This window comes from Erinaceus europaeus, chromosome 8 (assembly GCF_950295315.1).
Source record: "Erinaceus europaeus chromosome 8, mEriEur2.1, whole genome shotgun sequence".
In the NCBI taxonomy this organism is placed as follows: domain Eukaryota; kingdom Metazoa; phylum Chordata; class Mammalia; order Eulipotyphla; family Erinaceidae; genus Erinaceus; species Erinaceus europaeus.
The window spans coordinates 13,689,122-13,713,572 of NC_080169.1; the positions used below are offsets into that span (position 1 = coordinate 13,689,122).

General features: G+C 43.3%; 1 protein-coding gene across 5 annotated transcripts in view; it reads left to right on the forward strand.

Annotated features, from left to right (window-relative positions):
- The window catches only part of TRAPPC9 (trafficking protein particle complex subunit 9), a 633,394-nt gene that overhangs the window by 158,605 nt on the left and 450,338 nt on the right, over positions 1 to 24,451 (forward strand). For all 5 annotated transcript variants that reach the window (XM_060195954.1, XM_060195953.1, XM_060195955.1 and 2 more), the window contains 4 exons: positions 1,434 to 1,579; positions 13,361 to 13,446; positions 19,525 to 19,651; positions 21,801 to 21,933. In XM_060195954.1, the coding sequence (XP_060051937.1) occupies positions 1,434 to 1,579; positions 13,361 to 13,446; positions 19,525 to 19,651; positions 21,801 to 21,933 (492 nt within the window). The remainder of the gene's footprint in view (positions 1 to 1,433; positions 1,580 to 13,360; positions 13,447 to 19,524; positions 19,652 to 21,800; positions 21,934 to 24,451) is intronic.

The following is a 24,451-nucleotide window of genomic DNA, read 5'->3' on the forward strand; positions in this document are numbered from 1 at the left end:
CGCGAAGCGCAAGGACAGGCATAAGGATCCCGGTTCAAGACCCCAGCTCCCCACCTGCAGGGGGATCACTTCACAGGCAGTGAAGCAGTTCAGCAGGTGTCTCTCTTTCTCTCTCCCTCTCTGTCTTCCCCTCCTCTCTCCATTTCTCTCTGTCCTGTCCAATGATGACATCAATAATAACAGCAATAAAACAACAAGGGCAACAAAAGGGGAAATAAATATAAAAAAAAATTTTAATTCATGTTTTTGTAGTCCAGAAATTAGTCAAATTGGAAGACTGAAGAGTGGTAATTATGTTGACCAAGATGCTTATTTTTTTAACTACTGATTTAATATTGATTCACAAAATTACAAAGGGTACAATTCCACACCTTTCTTACAGCAGAATTCTATGTCCTCATTCCTTCCGTTGGAAATTACATTGCTTCTCCCAAGGTCACAGAATCAAATCTGGGACTATGATATGTTACTGAATATTTCAAGAACCTGTGCTTGGAAACAGGGATTTTACAAGATTAATTCAAGAAATCAAAGTCTCGTATCATGTCACCCTATAGCCATAGAAAGTGCTGGTGTTGGGTACACTGCAAGACTAAGAACTTCTCAGTCTGTGTTACAGAATGTCCACATGACTATGCAAATGGCCAGGCATGCCATGTGGAATTGTGGACATGAGTGAATTCATTGTTGGTGAAGTCTTACCATTCTGGCTTTGCTTTCAGAAGTGACCAGTAGCTTGGGAATGTTTAGTCAAGTCTCATAAAGGTTTGGTGAGGGAGGGTGCCTTGTCTGTATTTTAGAGACTTTAGACTCTTAGAAGGCAGAGCTCCTGCCCACAGCACATAGCCGACAAGAAGTGTGACTGGGAGGCCGGGTGGTAGCTCTGGTAGCTCACATGGCATAAAACACAAGGACCGGCGTAAGGATCCTGGTTCGAGCCCCCAGCTCCCTACCTGCAGGGGGTCACTTCACAAGCGCTAAAGCAGGTTTCTATCTTTCTCTCCTCCTCTCTGTCTTCCCCTCTTCTCTTGATTTCTCTCTGTCCTATCCAACAACAGCAGAGATAACAATAACAATAATAACAACAAGGGCAACAAAATGGGGAAAATGGCACCAGGAGCAATGGATTCATAGTGCAGGCAGCGAGCCCCAGCAATAACCCTGGAGGCAAAAAAAAAAAAGTGTGACTGGAGTTTTGCTGGGACCCTTCTAGCTGACAGAGGCATCTCCCTAGGATAGTCCTGAGTGACACAGAAGATGTTCATCTACATTGTCCTGAAGAATCTGAGTGCTTCCCCTTCCCTCAGTTTACCTGCTCTTTGATTTACTGGGGTTTTTTGTTGTTTTCTGTAGCACATAATATTTGCTACTCTTTGTGCTGAAACAAAGCTAACAAGGCAGTTGAAATATTTCTGTTCCATTTAAAACAATAGGTGTGTGAAACTGTTGAACCTGCCTACAAGCCTCCGGCCGCAGAAAATAAAAAGCTTGCTGGGTCAGAACGTGTCGACCAAGAGTCCCTTCATCTACTCACCGATTATTGCACACAACCGTGGAGAAGAGCGGAACAAGAAAATAGGTAAAACCATTCATCATGGCTTTGTAGCCATGCTGTACTACCTGACTCCCAGTGACTTTTCTAGATTTTTCAAACATGAGCTTTATAGTCTGGCTCACTCATGACTGTATACACACAACCATGTAATATATAAATGCACTTAGTTTGCTTTGTTTGGATATGAAGATGTCCATACACCTGAATTTAAAATACCGGTTTTAAAACCGGAGAGAGAGAGAGAGCTCTCCAGATAGAGCCTGTGCTTTATGATGCATGTAGCTCGGGCTGAAACCTTGCTACCATATGGGAGATGCATTAGGATAGGGGAGAAGTCATAGCGCTGTGCCCCCACCCAGGCCATGTCTCTATCTGGATGTAAAAATGGCCCAGGAAGAGTGAAACCACACATGCAGGAAGATCCATAACTGAAAAAAAAAGGGGGGGGGAGAGAAAAAAATAGGTCTGTCTAAAACATGATTTTTTAATGGGTATTTGCAAGTTCTAGGAATCGGAAGATCTCTGTTAACTGAGACTTACACAAACAACAGAGGGGTGATAATTGGAGATCAGAGTGATTTCTCCAAGGCCCAGAGTGCCTTCTGAATCATCAGAGAAGATGAAGGGTTCAGCGATGTTCACGATTGATTGGAGGATAAGGATATTATATCATTTTCTCTGTGAACTCTGGCAATCCCTGTTTAGCAGAGGCTCCGGGGAGAGCTGATTCAGAAATGCCTGATGACTCAGCCAAGAAAAATGAAATTACATTTCAGGATAAATTGGGAGCATAACACTCTCAGTCGAGAATCCCTGATGTGCTTTTCTCTGTGCTGCATTCCTGACCGCTTCCCAGCTCCCAGTGTGGCCCCCTTCGTCTGTGTGGCAGGCCCCAGCGCTCAGAGTACTTCCACCCTGCTCTTCCATCTCCTTTCCAAAGCCTGGCTGTGTACCAGCCACACTCTTCTTTTTTCATATGTCACCATTGTGCAGCCACACTCTTTTTATTTGTCATCAGGATGTTACTACTCTGGGCTGACTTTTTCAGATGGAGGAGAGACAACAGTATCGAAACTTTGCTCGTCCAATTCAGTGGGCTCAAACCTGGGCCTCATACACATGGCAATCAGTAGTCACATCCTTTCCCAGATCTCCCTTCTTTTGGGCCTGTAGCACCTTGAGATTGTGATGGTGTATTATGGTGACAGATGTTAAGGATTTGGAGGCCTGGCCTGCCTTGGCAATTGCTGACTCCTTCCTAGAAATTTCGTCGGAAAGCCTGTGGAGGTCTGACTCTCTGTATTTGAAATGCTATGCTTTTTTCCTCCTTTGGTCTCTCTTATTTCTACTTTGAGTTTCTCTACCCCAGTGAAGGACCTTGTGTAGCCTTTCTTGCAGGATATAGGTGTTACACTTGAGAGACCACCTATGCCTTGGAGCGTGGGCTGGGAGCTCAGTGGGAGCAGACTCTGCCTTTTCATTCTCCACTCATGCTTTCTTTTTATTTTATTTTATTTTATTTATTTATTCCCTTTTGTTGCCCTTGTTGTTTTATTGTTGTAGTTATTATTGTTGTTGTCGTTGTTGTTGGATAGGACAGAGAGAAATGGAGAGAGGAGGGGAGAAAGATAGACACCTGCAGACCTGCTTCACCGCCTGTGAAGTGACTCCCCTGCAGGTGGGGAGCCGGGGTTCGAACCCCTCATGCTTTCTTATCCCCTGCTGCGCTCAGACCCTGTTGCACAGTTCATTTCTGTTCTTTCACCAAACATCCTTGTTTGGTCACAGGGCATCTTTGCTGATTGTTCCCTCAGTGTGAAGCTCATCCCTTTGCCGCCATTGACTCAAGCAACTGTCTGCTCTTCACAGGGGGTCTCTCAGAGCCTCACACCACTTTCTAGCTTGCTGCCTCAGTTTTCTGTTCATAGCACGAAGCTCTATATTTGCTTGTGTTTCCCTCTCTCCCTCAGTTCCCTGCCATATCCCAGTTCCTAGAAGAGTGTTGAATGAATGAAGTGGGTGGCATTGTGAAGTGGATGGCCTTTTTATAGACGAGGAGACTTCTTGAGATCTAGGAAGTTTGCATGACTTGTCTGAGAACTAATAGTGGAGCCCAGGGCTGGTTGCACATTTCATGCTCTTTACTCTGCACCATGGAACTCAAGGACAATGTGAACATCATGCTCATTACATAATTTCAGCGGAGAGTTCTTTTCTTAAGCCAAGTATAAGAATCTTAAAGAGACCCATAATAAATCTTACTCACAGTTAGTAACTTACGAGAACATCTGAAAGATAAAATATGAGATCAGAGATGAGGCGTTCTCATGAGATAAGAAGACACGACTAGGGCAGGAATGCTACGGAGACCTTGCTCTTTTCACACTGGTGATCACTGTGCTTTAGTGGAGGCCGTCAGAGTCTGAATCTTTTAGTTTTCTAATATTTCTTTCTTTTTTTTTTTCCTCCTCCAGGGTTATTGCTGGGCTCGGTGCCTGCACCATGAATCCACCGCTCCTGGAGGCCATTTTTCCCCCCTTTTGTTGCCCTTGTTGTAGCTTCGTTGTGGTTATTATTATTGCCCTTGACGCAATTCGTTGTTGGATAGGACAGAGAGAAATGGAGAGAGGAGGGGAAGACAGAGAAGGGGAGAGAAAGATAGACACCTGCAGACCTGCTTCACCGCCTGTGAAGCGACTCCCCTGCAGGTGGGGAGCCGGGGGCTTGAACCAGGATCCTTACACTGGTCCCTGTGCTTTGCGCCACATGCGCTTAACCCACTGCGCCACCGCCCGACCCCCGTTTTCTAATATTTCTAGAGGAATTATTTTATATCTCTTAGCAAAAAAGCAAACTCAGAGAAATGAGTTTGTAGCAGTTGCTCAGCTAGTGGGCGGCAAATCTAGAACTTCACCTCACATCTTTTCAGGTTCAATGATCTGCTTTTGCCAGTAGTCTCTAGTCTTCTGTAACATGTCTGATCCAAGTGAAGCATAAGACAGTCTGTCTTCAACACGTTTTCCAGAGCAATTGATGAAGGCAGGACATAAGCAGCTGAATATTAGGACAGGATGTGAATCAAAAGTCTTTGAAACTGTCCAAGTATCTCCAGGCAGCACCTGGAGTGACCTGCTGAACTCCAACGAACTGTTAGCACAGAAATTGGTATCAAGGGCACCTCAGACTTTGGGAGACCTCATAGAGGCTTTGAAAGCAAGTTAGTCTTTAAGGAAAAGAGTGGGTTTTCTCAGATTTGGCACAGAGGATTCTGGATATTCATTATTTAAGATAAGAAAACAAGGGGCTAGTTGGTGGCTCACCCACTGGACCGTACACATTACTATGTGCAAGGACTCAACTTAAGCCACTGGTCCCCCCCTGCAGTACTTGTGAAGCAGTACTACTGGCATCTCTCTCCCCCTTCCCTCTGTGTCTCTAGTAAAAGGAAAAAAACACCAGAGCATTGCTCAGCTCTGGCTTATGGTGGTGATGGGGATTGAACTTGGGTTCTAAAAAAAAAAAAAAAAAAAAAAAAAAAACCAAACAAAAAAACCCGAGAAATCAAAGACATACTGGGTGATGCCCCAGAAGAGCAGCATTTGATTATACGTCTGATAGATTTCTGAGAACATGAACCCCAAGTGTATAGCATACTGTAATGCCACTGTGCGTGTGTATGTATGTGCGGTGTGTGTTCATCAAGTGTAGGAAGGCTGCAGGGATGGGAGTGTTTTTCAGGGTGTACATGTAGCTCGGCTGTGTTGGTGCTGGCCATTGTTCATCTCCACATTCACTTCATGTCCATCTCCACTGTCCCTCTCTACATCTGCCTCCTCAGCCTTGTCTGCTGTCCAGCAAAGACCATGCCCTATCAGGGATCATTTAGGATCACTAAAGGCTTACTCAAAGGAGTGAGAGGTTTTCCTGTGGCAGCTGTTGAGCTATAAGTAGGCATTCATTGTGTACATTTGAGCCTCAGATCTTGTTTTCAGTCTGTTTCTTTTGAAGGGGATCCCCTTTAGTCTGTGCCCACCTCTGTGTCTCTGCTCTGCAGGGCATACTTGAGAGGGTCGAATGTAGAGGAGTGGGTGGACTGACTGACCAGGAGGGCCTGATGTTACCAGCCCCACTGCAGACTGCCCAATGGTGCATAGCATTCACGTCCCATGGGAACACATGACTCTCTAAAATATATAAAATATATATATATATATATATATATATATATTTATTTCAGATAGAGACTGAAGAATTGAGAAGAGGGAGGCAGAGAGGAAGAGAGAGAGATAGCTGCGACATTGATTCCCCCTGTAAGTGGCTTGAACCAGCTTTCTTAAACCTGAGTCCTTGTGCACTCTAATGTGTATGCTCAATCGAGTGTGCCACCACCCAGCCCCTTGCATACTTCTTTTGACTTCTTTGCAAGTAGAAGCTTTGGCTTCAGTGACTCTTGGTGGTGATAGGCTGGTCACATTCTGGCTGCCCTTTCTCTGGGTGAACTGAGGCTAGTCACCGCAAGGGTGTGTGTGTATGTGTGTGTGTGTGTGTGTCTGTGTGTGTGTCTGTGTTCTCACTAGAGTAAGTGATGATCTTTCTACCTTAAAGAATATTTTAGGGCAAGGGTAGATAGCATAATGCTTATGCAAAGAGACTCTCTAAAGTCTGCCTGAGGCTCTAAAGTCCATGGTTCAATCCCCTGCACTACCATAAGTCAGAGCTAAGCAGTGCTCTGGTTGGGGGCGGGGCGAGGGGAAAGGATATTTTAGTGTTTCACCTTCATAGGCTCAAGGCAAAGACTGCTCTTGGAAATTTTAAGATTTTAGGACTCCTTGCCTTAATTAGAAAAACAAATACATTGACTAACATACCCATTTCAATATGAGGAATTTTGCCGACAGCCCAGTGCTGCTCACAGGACCAGGGTTTCCTCATGCAGCCTCCCCCCTCGACTGTATATGCTTAGTAAGAAGCTACATCACATTCCTCATGCATACGTACCAGCACCAGCTAAGTCTGCTACCTCACACTGTTGTTCACCATGACTTCCATCTCAACATTTTCCTCTGAAAAATAGTGATGCTATGTTAAGGGAAATAAGCAAGAAAGAGAAGGATGAGTGCCAGATGACCTCACTTCTAGGTTGTATAAGTGAAGAAAAGAGAGGCGCAGAGTGAAGCTTGAACTGGATGGGGTACACTCCAGCAAAGCAAAGGACTCCAGGACTAGGCGGAGCTGGTGGGGGTTGTTGAGTATCCAGTCTATGCTGGTGAAGAGTGGTGTTCAGACACCTATCATGGGGAGGCGAGAGACTGGACCTGTGTGTCAGCAACTGTCCTGTAAACCATTATTTTCACAACAAAGAGAATGACAAGAAGAGTGATGTTAAGCAGTGTGCTTCATTCCTAGGGTGGGAATCAAATGTTAATATGTATGGTATTTCATTGTGGAAGATAGAAAGCATTTCATAAATGCTTTATTATTGTTGTTTTTGTTGTCATTTGTGCTGGTGTTATTCCTGCAATGATTTCTGTATCCTTCACAGTTTGTTCAAGATAAAATAATATTATGGAGCACTGCTTCTAAAGACAAAAAAGTAACATATTAGGGAAATTTTACCGATTATGCTTAGAGAAACCTCTAGAGGGGGCTAGAGGTATGGGACTCCTCCATAGGACTGGCTGTATAATGTGTAGGACCCAGAGAAATTTGAACATGTGGGCCCTTTTGTTTAAAAGCAATGAAGACTTTGAAGACAGCAAATACAAGCACTAAAATCAATAGAGGCCTTAAACCAGTTCTGGTGTGGCCTGGCTTGCTTGCCTGGAGACCTATTGTATCCTCTCCAACCGTAACACGCAGCTGAGACTTCTTTTTATGAAAACGGTATTCTGCATTTATTGCAGGGAGCTTGGGAAAAAAAAAAACATGCAGTGACTCTCAAAAGCATTGTGAGCCAGAATTACACTCCCAGTTTACACACAAGAAAATGGAGGCTGTGTATGAGTTTTTTCCCCCTGGACTAGACAGCTAAGAAGTGGCCGTGAGGTCTCCAGCTCTGGCTCATGATTTCAAGCCCAGAGATTTCCCCCTTCACGATACGATGGCTCTTCATTGTGGAAACCATTACCTGTTCCTTTAGGCTGATGACAAATCCAGTGGCAAAGGCAAGACACCCCCCCCCCCCCCCGAGCTATAACAAAACCTTCTGCCAAAATGCATATTATTTGTTGATACCCATAGGTAGGAAAATGTAATTTATATTTTGTGGCTTCTAATATCTTTTGGGTGGTGTACTCATCAACAGGTACTTGCCTAGAGGTTTGAAGAACCTGCAAAATTGCCATCTTTATAAATGAATCTTTGTGTGTAATTGGGGGAGTTGGCTTCACAGCAAGTAGCATCGATTATTAGAGGAGAAGTTCTTGGGGGGACAGCTTCTGAATTGGCTTTCTTCTCTAACTTGGAGTAATTTCCCTATCTTTGTCCAAATGTTGCTGGTATCACCTTTATGTAAAGCAGTAACAAATCACGTCTGGAGGTTGTGTACAGCAGGGGTGAAGGGTTTTAGGTAATTTGTGAAAGTACTTTAAGGCACGGTCAGACTTAGCACTGAGATCCACAGTTGCTCCAGAGACAGTGTTGTGGCCTGTAGCTGTCAAAGCCTTGGGCTACAACCTGGCCCCAGAGCTGTTCAGGGTTCAAGTGAGGTGATGCTCTCAAAGTACTTGGCAGTCATTCAGAGGCCTAAGGCACAGTATTTGCATGCTCTCTGCTGGTGTGCTAGAGGACAACTGGACAGCAGGGGTGCTCTGCAGGTGGGTGCCTGCAGTATGGGGAGAGGCACCTCTTGTCAAAAACAATAGAACTGGAGGTGATAATGCTTAACAAAGTTAGTAAAGAGGTGAAAGACAACTATGGGAGGGTTTCACTCATCTGGAGTCCAGAGAACTGAAACATATGAACTTAAAAAAAGAAAGAAAGAAAGAAAGGAAGAAAGAGGAAGAAAGCAGGGAAGGAGAAGAAAAAGGAAAAGAAGAAACAAAAACAAAAACAAAAAGTAAACAACAAACTAAAACTTTGGAAGAACTCTGATGGTTGTTGGGAGGATTAGTGGGGGCACAGAACTTTGGTGGTGGATGCAGTGTGGAGCTATACCCTGTAATCTTATAATCTTGTAAACCACTACTAATCACAAATGAAAGAATGACTTGTAAAATAAAATCAAGGGGAAAACAACCCCACAGGAATACTATCAGTCTATGTATGAAACTATATACGGACCCTTTGGTGTTACAGAATGGGGAAGACCTGAGGCAGGCTGATATTTAGTAGCTGGCAACTGCTGTTTCTTCTTACCATTTTCAGAACATAATTTCAAGGAAGGGGTGTTGCCATGTACTTTGACTCACCACAGGTTGGAAAGGAGAATCTTCAGCTGATTCGTTTTCTAGGCCATAAGTGAGTGGGCAATTCAGTCCTTCAGGATGTGTTCACTTTTTAAAATGGGAAGCGGGAGGTGGGGGGGCTCAGGCGGTAGCGCAGTGGGTTAAGCGCATGTGGAGCAAAGCACAAGGACCAGCGTAAGGATCCCGGTTTGATCCCCAGGTTCCCCACCTGCAGGGGAGTCGCTTCACAGGTGGTGAAGCAGGTCTGCAGGTGTCTGTCTTTCTCTCCCCCTCTCTGTCTTCCCCTCCTCTCTCCATTTCTCTCTGTCCTATCCAAAAACAATGACATCAGTAGCAACAACAATAATAACCACAACAACGATAAAAACAACCAGGGTAACTGCTCCAGGAGCAGTGGATTCGTGGTGCAGGCAGGCACCGAGCCCCAGCAATAACCCTGGAGGCAAAAAAAAAATGGGAATGGGTTTTTAAAAAATATTTTTATTTATTAGTTATTTAGTAATGGCTAATAAGCTTATAAGAGCACAGGGATAGAGTTCCATTCTGCACAACTACCAACGTTTGGGTCACAATGTGGTGGTGAAGTCTGTCATAGTCTCTGTGCAGGGTACTTGGTGCCAGTATTTGAACAATATGGTACCTTTTTGAAAGCTCTGTGAAAGTTGAGGAAATCTAGTTCAAATAGTAGTATATACACTAGAATGGAGTCTTAACAATATCAGTGCCTGCTTGAGTTCAAAGAACTAAACTTGAGTGCCTTTGGATTGTTCAGCAGCTCCAGTGATTCTAAGAAAACTGATTAACTTGTTTGGACCTTGAGTTTCTGCTTTTATTATGATCAGGCCAAAAGGAGTTATAAAACCTGTTACCAACAGGTAATTATACAGAGTAATGAGATAACCTACTTGAAACTGCCTCACAACCAATGTATGCTCAATTGGGTATTAATTGATTCTGAAATTCCTGAAAGGAAGCAGAGATAGAGGAATGGGGATAGATACCGAATTAGTTTTCTTTTGCTTTGTGACAAATCACTACAAATTGAGCAGCTTAAAGCAGCAACACATTGATTTTCTCACTGTTTCTGTGCATCACATATCCAGGATGGGTCCTCTGCTTAGGATCTCACAGGCTGGAATTTAGATGTCATTAGGGGTTGTGTCCTCATCTGCAGCCTCAACTAGGAAAGCTTGTTTCTAAGCTGTCATTCATTTCCTTTATGATGACTGCCCCTGTTGTCTGGCTAGTTGTAAACCAGACTAAGCTTGACAAGTTACTCTTGGGGGCATGGGTGGTGGTGCACCCAGTTAAGCACACATAGTACTAAGCACAAGGACCTGTATAAGGATCTCTGTTTGAGCCCACTGCTCCCACCTGTGGGGGGAAGCTTCACAAATGATGAAATGGGTCTGTGTCTTTCTTTCTTCCTATCTCTCCCTCTGCTCTCAATTTCTCTCTGTCCTATCCAATAAAATGGGAAAAAATGGGGTCTAGGAGATGTGGATTCATAGTGCTGGCACTGAGCCCCAGCAATAACCCTGGAGGCCAAAAAAAAAAGGCCACTCATAGATTGTTACTATATTACTATATGACACCTCTAATCACCCCTACATATGTTGGCCAGGCCCTCCTAGGTTCATCTTCCATTTGATGAACTTAAACCCAACTGATTTGGGGAATTTTTTGCTTAAAATTTTTTTCATATTTAGCACAAGAGCCTGTGCGTAGCCTCTGCATCCCTGTCAGCCTGAGCTCATAGTCAATGGTCACAGCTAGGAACATTCTAGGCTGCACTCATTTCAGGACCAGTCTTCCGTGATTGGCAGAATACGTTGACCCAGCCTCCCTTTGGAGAGTGGGGCAGTTTCTGCCATTATTGTCATGCATTGAGGGCAAAGTCCTGTAGAAGCCCACAAGAGGACTATGATGTTCCTAATGGAGATGTCCAGTGATGGTGGAGAGAGGGATCTGTTAGAGGTTTAGGCCCATCATATCTATGTTGGAATCCAAGGATTGCCTGACTAGGGCCTTGGATGATGTAGTGGCCTGGTAGTGACCAAAAGGTCCATCATTAAAGTGTGCTGGTCTCTTGCCCTACTTCAGCTTTTGCAGTCCTTACTTTATCTGACAAGGCTAGACCTAGAGAGATTGAGGGAAGTGAAATAGGAAGTAGGAGAGGAAGATAACTAAGTAGAAAATATTTGATTGAGTACTTTATGGTACTTATTAATTTTTTTTTTTTAGGTTTTTCTATTTGCTTGTTGCACTTATTGAGTCTAAATCTACTCACTGCAGACTACTGTGCACTTTCACTTTAAGGCATATTTTTCCCCTAACTTATGTGCACATGTACCCTACCCCTTGGGCTCTGGTCTTTATCTAGGGTCTGTAACTTTGTTAGGAAGTGTGCCATCCAAAATGGAACTAAGGAGTTCTATGAGCTGAGAAAGGTCTCACCAGAGTATTGGAGCTGGAAGATTGACATCTTAGTCCTAGCCTCTCTGGACACAGTCCTAAGTAAAATAGGCCAAGGCACCATGGGTTGCATTGATTTGGTTGAGGTCAGCAGATGCAGAACCAAATGGTATGGATCAGACCCTTAGTTCCATCTGTTCTATTCTCATTATTAAACAATGTGTGATGCTTTATATCTTAATGCTTTTCAGCCATCAAGTTGCAGATGCTACCATGATGTCAACCTGACTTCCCTGGGCAGATGACTTCACCAATATGTCCTGGAACTTAATGATCCCTGTCCCATCAGGGAAAGATAGAAACAGGCTGGGAGTATGGATTGACCTGCCAACATCCATGTTCAGCAGAGAAACAATTACCGAAACCTGCCTCTTATCCTACAATCTTGTCAATCATTACTAAAGCACTAATAATAAATAAATAATTTTTTAAAATTTGAGATAAGTAATAGGAGTGGTCTGGGAGGTGGCACAGTGAATAAAGCATTGGGCCCTCAAGTAAGAGGTCCCCAGTTCAATTCTCGGCAGCACATGTACCAGAGTGATGTCTGGTCCCCCCCACACACCTCATTAATAAATAAAATAAATAAAATATTTTAAAAAAAGAGATTAGTAGTAGGTTACAAGATTGTAAGATTACAGTGTATGGTTCTACACCACACCTACCACCAGAGTTCTGTATCTCTATCTTCTCACCTCCAAACATAACCACTATACTTCTCACAAGTCTTACAGTTTACTTGCTTCTGTTTTTTTTTTCCCCTTTAAGTTCATGTGTATCACATCTCTAGGTTCCACATGTGAATGAAACCATCTGGTAGTTGTCTTTTCATCTCTTTACCTGTTTGACTAAGCATTATCACCTCCAGTTCCAAACATTTTGTCTTAAAGGACACAATACCATCTTTTTTGATTGCAGAGTAGTAGTCCATGGAATATTTATCCCGTAACTCTTTATCCTGTCATCTGTTGATGGGTATTTAGGCTGATTCCACTGTTTGCCCTCAGTCTTTTGTTGTAAAACATAATCTAGTTGTCATATTCATACTCAGAGTTTGGAATGCTAGGACTGGAGGTCTTAGAGGACAAGAGGTGTACAGTTCCATGCAATTCCCACCACCGGAGTTCCATATCCCATCCTCTCCCACTGGAAGGTTCTGTATTCATTTTATTTTCTTTTTCTTCTTCTTCTTTTTTTTTTTTTTGTTTTGTCTTGTTTCCAGGACTGTTGCTGGGGCTCAGTACCAGCACTAAGAATCCACTGCTCCTGGCACAGCCCCCTTTTTTTTTCTTCCATTTTATTGAATAGGACAGAGAGAAATTGAGAGAGGAGGCAAAGAGAGAGAGAGAGAGAGAGAGAGAGAGAGAGAGAGAAAGACACTTGTAGACCATGATCTAGTTGTCATATTCATACTCAGGGTTTGGAATGCCAGGACTGGAGGTCTTAAAGGTCATCTCAGAATTCTGTCTTCCACAGGTGTTGAATTGCAGACCTGGGGAAGGTCAGAGAGAAGTCACCCTTTTCTCACACATAATATCAGGGAGTAGGTGAAGTGTTCATGACCACATACCATCTTCCCAACCACCAGCCTCTGGGCCAGTGATAATCTTGTGTGATCAGTGGCTTTATTTATCAAGAGTGGAATGTCTGGATTGGTCTGTTTTGCAGAGCTGCGTTTTACATGATGGCATGAATCAGATGACAGAGATTAGCTGGAAAACACATCATAGCATCAAGCTGCAGTGATGACTTGCTCTGTCCCAGAGATAACTTGTGCTGCAATTGGTTTCAGTTGTTTATCTCAAGTTGATCATGGTACCTGATGCTTAATTGGAGCATTAACTTGCCAGAGGATAATTCTGCAACCAAGTGAAACATGCAGAAGACCAACTAATCATATATTCCTTTCTGTGTGTATTTCCAGATTTCCAGTGGGTTCAAGGGGATGTGTGTGAAGTTCAACTGATGGTATATAACCCAATGCCCTTTGAGCTTCGTGTTGAAAACATGGTATGTATTACCTGTCATTTTTGTTCTATTTAGGCAGTTTAGTATTAAGAGCTTTTTTGTAGTTCATATTTGGGGCACGTCCTATGCAGTTTTAAAAATATTTTATAATATAAAATATATTTTGACTTTTACATTTTAATTATTAAAGTGTTATTAAGTTGTGCACACTTTGAATATAATGTGATTTTTATTTTTAGTCCTTTAGCTTGTTGTTACCATAAACACAAACTATACAAAAATCTTTTTTCCTTTTAGGAATTTTCATTAGTGGTTTAATGAAGGTTTATGAGATTATAAGATTGGGGCTGGGTGCTCTTGCCCTGGGTTGAGTGCACACGCTACCATGTGAAAGGACCTGTGTTCAAATCCCAGATCCCCACCCGACGGGTGAAACTTCATGAGTAAAACCAAGCTGCAGGTGTCTTTATCTCTCCCTCCCCTTTCAATTTCTCCCTGTCTTATCAAATGAAAGAAAGAAAGAAAGAAAGAAAGAAAGAAGGAGAGAAAGGAAGAAAGGAAGGAAGGAAGAAAAGGGGGGAGGGGAAACAGTGGATTTGTCATGTAGGCATCAAGCCTCAGTAATAATCCTGGTGGCAGTTAACAAAAATGAGGAGGCCAGGTGATGGCACACTTGGTCGAGTGCGCACCTTGTGGCATTTGAGGACCTGGGTTTGAGCCCCTGCTCCCTGCTTGCAGGATGGGGAGCTTCACAAGTGGTGAAGCAGGTCTGCAAGTGTCTCTCTTTTTCTCTCCCTATCTCCCTCTCCTCTCTCAGTTTATCTCTATTCTGTCAAAGAGAAAAAAGGAAGGAGGGAGGGAGGGAGGGAGGGAGGGAGGGAGGGAGGGAGGGAGGGAGGAAAGGAGCCACCAGGAGCAGCGGAAGTGGATTTGTTGTGCAGGCACTGAGCCCCAGCTATAGCCCTGGTGGGAAGAGAGAAAAGAAAGGAAGGAAGAAAGAAGGAAAGGTGGAGGGATGAGCATCTTTTTGAGCACACATGTTACAGTGTGCAGTGACCCAGGTTCGAGCCCCCTGGCCCCCACCTGCAGGGGGAATGCTTTGCTAGTGGTGAAGCAGTGTTGTTTCAGGTGTCTGTCTTTCTCCCTCTCTGTCTCCCCCATACTTCATACTGACGATCTCTATCCAATAAATAAAGATAATACAAAATAAAACAAAGAAAGAAGGAAAGTTCCACACTGCTCCTGCCACCAAAGTTCTGCGTCACCTCCCCTTCTGGTAACCTCCATAGTTTTCACAAAGTTTTAGAGACGGTTTAGGTACTTCCTTGCCCTTTTCAAGTTCTTGTGTTTCACTTATCTCTATTCCACATATGAACAAAACTATTGGTACTTGTCTTTCGCCTCATTACTATTTCACTTAGCATAACCACCTACAGTTCCATCTATTTTGTACTGAAGTTTACAATATCATTTTTAGTTGCAGACTAATATTCTAGTGAATTATACATCATACATATTTTTGTATGCTATGTAAAAAGCTTCTGTTTGTTTTGTCAAAAGTGATAAACTTACTGTACGTGGAGACCATGACTTTGTTGTTCCTGCATCTTTTTTCTTGGTACTCAGTAACTGTTTGCTTGCTTCAGTGAGCAATGACAGCTCTAACACACCCAGCTTAGTTGGCGTATCTATCAAAGTTAAAGTATTGGTATTGACAGTTGCACCAGCTTAGCACAGGTTACAAAGTCTGTATTACGCCCTCTTCTCTTTATCAATATTTATTTATTGCTATAAGATGATCCAGGCCTCAGGGAAGAGCAAGCTCTGTAGAGTAGGAAAATCACTTTGTGCACTACTGCTGTGAAGTTTCTCTCCAGTTTGAAGTTTTGTCTCTGGTTTTTCCACACTTTTTGTTCTTGTGTTTGGCAGAGGGTGCTAAAGGTTCACTTTCTAGGAGCGTCTGTTGAACTGCATACCTGTTGGCATCGTCAGTGGGAGGGAGACTTGTACTCCCTGTCCAAGATGCTTCTGACATTTCCAGAGCTGAGCCAGCCCCTATGTAGAATCAATCCCCCCCCCTTTTTTTGCCTCTAGGTTTATTGCTGGGGCTCTATGCTGGCATTACAAATCCACTGCTCCTGGAGGCCATTTTTTCCCTTTTTAAAAAATTTTTATTGACTAGAACAGAGAGAAATCGAGAGAAGAGGGGAAGACAGAGAGAAGGGAGAGAAAGATAGACACCTGCAGACCTGCTTCGCTGCTTGTGAAGCTTCCCCCTGCAGGTGAGGAGCCGAGGGGCTCTAACTGGGATCCTTTCACTTGTTTTTGCGCTTTCTACTGTGTGCACTTAACCCAGTGTACTACTGCCCAGCACCCTCCCCCTCATAATTAATTCCTCAGAATCAACTCCTAGTCTCTGCATGGATGGACAGGCAGACAGACTGACAACACTGCTCTGTAACTTTCCATTGTCCTGCAGAGGATGGCATTCAAATGGTTGATATTCTTCTTTAACTTCATTGAAGGAAGTATGATTATTTCCATGCACTAGTTTTAGGTGTGAAAACACTCCAGAAAGCTTGTAATATACTTTAAAATCAGTTATACAAATGTTATGAGAAAATAATTTGATGACGCAGAGTTGGGGTAAGTGTTGTGCTTTTTATGTATCTTGCTGGGTCCTCATGTGTCTGTCTTCTGGTCAGTCATGCTACAACTGTGATCAGTGTGTGGTGGGGTGTATCGGGTATTGTTGGACCAATGTGGAGAGTCTGGGAAGCCTTCCTGGGTGATGTGGTAACTCAGCTGATAATACAGGGTCAACAGAGTTCACTAGGCTATGGTAGTTAATGAGATGATGTTTTGTCTTCTAGCATGAAACACTGTTTTTTTTTTTTCCCCCAAATCTTTGAGATCTTAGAAACTTACTCAAATTCTACTGTTACAGTCCTGACTGTGTTTTCTTCTCCTTCCCGGTGTACAAGAACACATCTGTCTCAGTAATTTGTCTTGGGATGGAACTTTTAGTGATATAAACAGGGTATAGTTTTAAGAATATTCCCTGGGACTGGATAATGGTTCACCTGGTTGAGTGTACATGTTATCAGGTTCAGGGACCGACCCAGGTTCAAGTTCCTAGTCCCCACTTGTAGGGGGAAGCTTCACAAGCAGTGAAATAGTGTTACAGGTTTCTTCCTCCTCCTCCTCTTCTCCTTCGCCTTCCTTTTCCCCTTCCCCTTCTCCTTTTAAAACTTTACTTTGGATAGAGACAGAGAAATTAAGAAGGAGGGAGGGAGAGAGAGAGATTGAGAGAGAGAGAGAGAGAGAGAGAGACAGTGCTGCTTCATCACTCACAAAGCTTCCTGCCTGCAGGTGGGGGCCAGGGGCTTGAACCCAGGCCTTTGTGTTCTGTAACACGCATGTACTACTTGCTGCACCATGTCCTGGCCCCCAGATGTCTTTCTCTCCCCACATCTACTTCCTGCTTCTCTCTCAATTTTTCTCTGTCTCTATAAAAACATAATAATAACACAAATTCAAAAAGTAAAAAATAAAGGCCACCAGGAGCAGTGGATTCATTGTGAAGACACCATGGGAAAGGTATATTTTCTTTCTATCCTTTTTAAAACAGATTTTCTTTGTCTTAAAAAATATCTTTTGTGTCTGTTTTAAAATTAGGAAAAATAAATGATAAAGTTAAAATAACCACTAGGAAAGCACTCCAACATCATGATATGAATTTAAGATTAAATTAAAGGAATAAACACTTGTTTAGCCACTGTCCATATTTAGCATATTTTAGCAGTTGGTCATATTTGCTTTCACTGATTTAAAAAAGAAGTAAAATGCCAGTATATTTTTCCTAGAAACACTAGCCATTTAATTGGTTTCTGCTTCCACTTTTGCTCGTGACATCTGTTCTACACACATGCTTCTTCTCAAGGTCTGGGTGCATTTGTGCTTATGGCTATGAGTGTCTGTGCTTCTGTGTGCTTTGGGGAAAATGTGCATTTGTTGTATGCTTTACATTGGGTTCTAGTTCTCCCCCGCCAAGAGAATTGGATCAGTCCTGTTAATTTCACGGGCCTGCTTGGCACCGCCCCAAGGAACCCTGCGAGAGTTCCAAAGTTGCAGAGTTCCAGAGTTGGGGAGTTGGAGAGTGGCAGAGTTCGAGAGTTCCACAGTTGGAGAGTTGAAGAGTTGCAAAGTTAGAGAGTTCCTGAGTTCGAGAGTAAGAGAGAGTGCCAGAGTTTTGGAGTTGGAGAGGGACAGAGTAAGAGAGAGTGCTTGCGCCGCTGCAAAGAGACAGCAGAGTTCTGTTTGGTGATTAGTTTGTCTTAGTTTATGAATCGTTGTTCCTGAATAAAGAAATACAGCTTCCCTGCCCAGCCGTATGTCTCTGGTTGTCTCTGTTACCCGCCGGTGAAGCTAGCCCAGCTAGAGCCTCCGAATTTTAACAACAAAGAAAATGTGCATTTGTGCAACACACACAGACATACCTACTTGTATGTCTCTGTGTATAAATCATTGTACATGCCTGTGCGATGCACACATATGCCATATGCGTGTGTATGTACAATACAAGCGAAAACAGAGCATTTGTGGGCTGGCAAGATAAGTTGCCTGCATAGTGCATTGCTTTGTTATCCCTGTGACTCAGGTTCAAGGTTGTCCCCACCACACTGGGGGAAGCTTTAGTGTTCAGGCTTTCACTTCCTCTCTCTTTCTCTCCCTCTCTGAAAAAGCCCAGAGCAGTAACATCTTGATGACAACAAAAACAAATGAAGGACTTAAATAAGTAATATGAAACTACCTTTGCTTTTTTCATGATGACTTTATTTTACTAAACGTACTTCTTCAAGTTTCATTATTGTTCATACTTTATTTTTTGGTGTGTGTAAGCTTGGGTATACATTGGTGTATACATTGGGTAGTGCTTCTATTCCAGTGTCGAGAATACCTGAGAACTGACACCCTTGCTGTATTTTCAGTCTTTGGGCACCTCTTAGAGGTCAGGAAATCTGTCTGTTCACTGCTAGTCACAGTGCTGGGACACATAGTGATGTGAAGTAACCTTGATTGCTACACTTGTGAGCTAGTAATAATGAATTAATTAGAAATAAAGTATATTTTAACTTTTTTTTTTTTTGCCTCCAGGGTTATTGCTGGGGCTTGGTGCCTGCACTATGAATCCACTGCTCAGGGAGGCCATTCTTTCCCTTTTGGTGACTTTGTTGTTTATCACTGTTGTTATTATTATTATTGTTATTGCTGTCATTGTTGTTACATAGGACAGAGAGAAATGAAGAGAGGAGGAAAAGACGGGGGGGGGGGAGAAGGATAAACACTTGCAGACCTGCTTCACCGCTTGTGAAGCGACACTTCTGCAGGTGGGGGCCGGGGGCTTGAACTGGGATCCTTACACTGGTCCTTGCACTTCACACCGTGTGAATTTAACCTGCTGTGCTACCACCGGGCCCCAAAATATTTTAACTTTTCGCTTTTGATTCACATTTCTATTTGGTAAAAGCGATAAAATAAAACATATGGAAACACTTTAGTAAACAAGGCTACTCTCAAGAGGGAGCTGTGTAAACACCCAGGGTGTTTTCCTTTCAGGAGTGTTTTATGCTCTACCACTATACACTGTCTCTATAGTTCTCTGTGGACCTTTTTTTGTTTGTTTGTTTGTTTTTAAATCTGGTGCTAGGGGAGTTAACTGAGTGTCTCTCACATATGCAGTACCCCTGAGCAGCCTCCTTGGTCTGACTTTCTTATTCTGAAAAGAGGGGGAGGGGATAGGGAGAAAGAGAGAGAGACCCAGAGAGAGACACTAAAGCACCACTAGATAGACCATCTCATGAGGTGTTCCATACGGTGCCATTTATAGTGTTCCCACATGATCCTGAGGATGCAACCGAGGACCTCACGCATAGTAAGGTGTGCACTCTACCTGCTGAACATCCCCTGGCTTCTTTGTGGGTCTTTATAAAGGCATCGGTTTCTTCACTCTGGCAGTTAGAGAGCATGTCTGTAAGCGGGTGTTTCTGAGGCTCCTGGAGGAGACTGGTATCTGTGGGTCTGGCATCCTTGTTAATGGGCCTCTGTTCTTGCTTTTAGGGGCTCCTCACAAGTGGAGTGGAGTTTGAGTCTCTCCCCGCAGCACTGTCCCTTCCAGCTGAGTCTGGTCTGTACCCAGTAACACTTGTTGGGGTCCCACAGACAACGGGGACCATCACTGTGAATGGTAAGGAGATGCTGGCTTTCTCCCAAGGGCAGGGAGAAATGTAGTCAGAGGAGAGACGTAGTCGGATGGGCAATGTAGGGCGATCCCTCAGGCTGCTGTGTGGAGAATGGGCTGCAGGTGGGTAAGAGGTGGGAACCAAGGAGAGCAGTGATGAAGCTCCAGCTTAGTCAAGGCAGAAACCACTGCTGTGGCCAAAGGATAGAGTAGAACAGATTAGAAAGGGATTAATTAGCACCAGTAGCCAGCATCAGCATGGATTAGTGATTAGAGCCTTAGTAACAAGATCTTCCTTGTTGGGGCTGGGTGGTAGCTCAGTGGGCTAAGCACACATGGCACAAAGTGCAAGGACTGGTAGGTGTAAGGATCCCAGTTTGAGCCCCTGGCTCCTCACCTGCAGGGGAGCCACTTTGCAAGTGGTGAAGCAGGTCTGCAGGTGTCCATCTTTCTCTCCTCCTCTGTCTTCCCCTCCTCTCTCGATTTCTCTCTGTCCTATCTTAAAAACAAAACAAAACAAACAGAAAAACAAGATCTTCCTTTTTCATCCTTGGTATGCCAGGATATACAAGTCTTGTTAGGATTCATTTTTGACGTATCATGCACTGCAAAATAGAGAGGGCTGACCGGGTGCCAGATACACCACCAGACATAGCAGAGTGCTTGTCAGCAGATTTTGAGCATATCTGGCAGTCATTTTCAACAATGGGTGAGGAAAGGAACATGACTGATATTTTTCATTTCTTAATATTAGTGATTCAGGGCCGGGGAGATAGCATAATGGTTATGCAGATAGACTCTCAAGCCTGAGACATTGATGGTCCCAGGTTCAATCCTTAGCACCACAATAAACCAGAGCTGAGCAGTGCTCTGGTAAAAATAAATAAATAAATAAATAAATAGATAGATAGTGATTTAATAATAACATGTAAGTTTGTAAGATAATAGGGGTATAGTTCCATACAACTCCCATCACCAAAGTACTGTGTCTCACTCCCCCCAAGGATAATGACCATAGTTTCCCTAACGTCTTAAAGATGGATTGGTTACTTTTTTTTTAAGTTCATGTTTTTCAATATTCCACATATGAGTAAGCTTATCCAATATTTGAAAATGACTAACCTTAATTAAAAATGGAGTACAAAGGTTGCTTAGCAGACTAAACCTTATCATATCAGATTTTCAAAGAAGTAGGGAGAGGGCATTAGTGCCAGGAATAGTTTTCTGGGGAGTAAAACATTTGCAAGCCAGAGAAGGCTATGAAGAAACACACTTTAACAAGAAGGAAATGGGGCTGCTGCGACCTGGAGTTACTTGAAGTTGAGGAACCAGTTTAAAGCTGGTGAAAGGTAAGGGAGAGAGTGGATGAAACTCTAATGGGACCCTCATTTGGCCTTGATGTAATAGCTTGCTCTCTGTTTAGTAAGTGGCTTTTTAGTGTGAATGCAGAGACATCCTCCCTCCAAGGCACTTAGCCACTAGGTATTGTTCAATTTGTCTAACAGTAAACATTGTTTATAGTAATTATCTCTGAAAATTTCAAAAGCCATTTTAAAGCTTTGCTTAAACAATTTCAAGTACTTATGTAACCCGTGAAGTGTTTTTTTCTTTTTACATTTTTTTTCTTGCATGGGAAATTTGCTAATCTTAAATTACACGACTTGTGCACTTATCGCACATTGCCCTATCACGTAGCCACCGTAGTAACTGTAGTTGGCTCTTGAACTTTCATCTTGCAACATAAGATTTTTTGGAATTATTTTTCATATACTTATTAAGTCACATTATGTCCTGGACAGGCATGTCAGCTATCATTCTTGGATAAATTATAAAAGCAAATCAGTGAAGGGATGAGTTGTTAATTAAGCCCTGTAAAGATTTACAGTTTACAGAGACTTTCACAAATATACTTTGATTTGGACCCAGGCAGCCTTGGGAAGTGGAAACACAGGTGCTCTACTCTCATGCCTTTCCTCTGGGGAAACAAGGACCTGGGGGTGGAGTGGGAGCTGTGTGTGAGACTAGCCGGGGAGGGTACTTGAGTCTGAACTCAGGACTTCCGAAAAGGGACGCTGGCCCTTTTTCACTGCAGGTTGGGGCAGCGCTTCCACCAGGGCTGTGCTACCAATGTAGAGCTTTCCCACTTGTTTCCCAGGTTACCACACCACGGTTTTCGGTGTCTTCAGTGACTGTTTGCTGGATAACCTCCCGGGGGTGAAGACCAGCGGCTCCACAGTGGAGGTCATTCCCGCTCTGCCCAGACTGCAGATCAGTACGTCCCTGCCCAGGTAAGTGACCACAGCACAGGCGCCCACATCCTGACACAAGAATATGGTCTAGTCATACATTTCTTAGTGGCTTCACAAGTCTTCATGAAAGCACACCATAAATACATCTCAAAGCTGTATAAGCAGTGATTTCCTTACTATTGGAATTTGGGATTGTCTCAGTTTTTGCTCTTCTGAATGATATTTTAATGGCCATCTCTTTGGATATTTTTATAAAAATGAATGTGGGGAGGCAGTAGTGCAGCGGGTGAAGTGCACATGGTGCAAAGCACAAAGGACCGGTGTAAGGATCCCGGTTCAAGCCCCTGGCTCCCCACCTGCAGGGGAGTCGCTTCACAAGTGGTGAAGCAGGTCTGCTTTCTCTATTCTCTCCCCCCCCCCCCCCCCGTCTTCCCCATCTCTCTCAATTTCTCGTCCTATCCAACACGGGCAACAAAATGGGAAAATTGGCCTCCAGGAGTAGTGGATTCATAGTGCAGGCACTGAGCCCCAGCGATAATCCTAGAGGCAAAAAAAAAAAAAAAAAAAAATTAAAAAAAAGTAAATGTTGGGATTATTTGAAATGTTTTAGAAAGTTTACTCACACATTTACAGAATCCTCTTCAGTAGCCATTTCTGGTGTGAGACATTGTGCTCTGAGAGTCAATACCAGAGTCCTGGGTCTTCCTCACAGAGAGTTTTATAGTCATCTGGTGGAAAGATCAGCATCACACCATTACAGGCTATGCTGTCAGGACCTGTAAGGGTGGTACAGGGGTTGGGGACAGATCACCAGGCTTAGGGACCAGTCCTTCCAAGAAGTGACACATATACATTGCCAAGATGTGACGTCAAGTGTGATGTGAGATGTGAGGGAGGAGGATCAGCTCCTACAAAGGGGAAGGAGGTGCTTTATGTGGCAAAAGGAGGGACTGGGCAGTGGTATACCCTGTTGAGTATACACATTACCATGTGCAAGGACCTAGATTCAAGCCCCTAGCACCTACCTGCAAGGAGGAAGCTTCACAGGTGGTATAGTATGGCTGCAGGTGTCTCTCTGTCTCTCTCCCTCCCCTTCCCTTTTGACTTCACTCTGCTTCTATATAATAATAATAATAATAATAATAATAATAATAATAACAGTAGTAGTAGTAGTAAATAATAAAAAATATTGCAAAAGGAATAGCCCGTGAGAAGCTCCAGGGCTGGGAGAATGCGTCATGTCACTGAGGATAAAATGGAACACAGAAAAGAATGAACCAAAAAAAAGAATGATAGAACTGATTATATAAACTGGAAGCATGAAACTTTTAGAAGAAAAGGTAGGAGAAAATTTTCTCAGTCTTGGGTTAGGCGAAGAGTTCTCTGATAAAACATCAAAAACAAGATCCATAAAAGAAAACATTGGTAAGTTGGATTTTGTCAAAATAAAAACCCTTCTCACTTCTACAGGCACTGTAAAGAAAATGAAAAGACAAGTCAGAGTGGGGAAAATTTTTTCAAATCATACTCTGAGCTTGTATTCTTTTGAACAGTTCTTAAATGTGAGCAGTGAGATGTATAATATCGTAAAGATTTGCTGAAGATTTGAGTAGACATTATAGAAAATAAAAAAGGAGACACAGCATTGCTTTACCACTTGTGAATCTTCCGCCCTGCAGGTGGTACTGAGAACTTGAACCTGAGTCCTTGTGCATGGCAATGTGTGTGCTTTTCTGCATGTACTACCACTGGCTCCAGGGGAATAATTCTTCATAGTTTCTTATCTTCCTATAGGACGACGTATCAGCACACCACACCCTCCACCAACTTGTCTTTTCCCTCCACTATAGGATACTGAGTTTTCATCCTTTTATTATTTTTTAAATCTCTGCCCCTCCTTTCTTTGTGGTTAACTTCTCCGGAGCTTTGTGTACGTTTTTAACCTCACTCACCAATTATGTCTTTGGTCCTTGTTGACTGTTATCTGTCTCCATGATGCCACAGAACCCTTTCTCTCTTGGTACATTGTTCTCTTTACCCCAGTTTCCCATGCCTGAGAGGGAGATACTCAGGATATTGAGCATCTTGGAGTCAGGACAGTCTGGTAAGAGTTTATAGACCCAGGGCTGGAGTGTGAGAGCTCAGGAGCTCAGGAAGTAACAGCTCTACTTCCTGGCCACCAGAGACTGGGCTGGCCTCCTGTGTAGCAGTGCTGAGGATAGCCACATGGACACCTCTCATCCAGGGCACCTCCCAGCTGCCTGCCATGTCAGGCATTGGCAGGCCTTGATGGGCCTTGCTCACGACTTTTACCTGTGACATGAAGTCTGCTAAATTTCTCTTTGCTTTTCTGCTCCTGCTATCAGTTGGAAATGCTCATTTAATCTTCTTCTTTTTTTAAAAAGATATTTGTTCTTTTTAAAATTCATTATCTTATTTAGTTATTGGATAGAGACAGCCAGGAATAGAGAGGGAAGAGTGGGATAGAGAAGAGAGAGAGACAGAGAGACACCTGCAGCACTGCTTCACCACTTGTGAAGCTTTCTCCCTGCAGGGG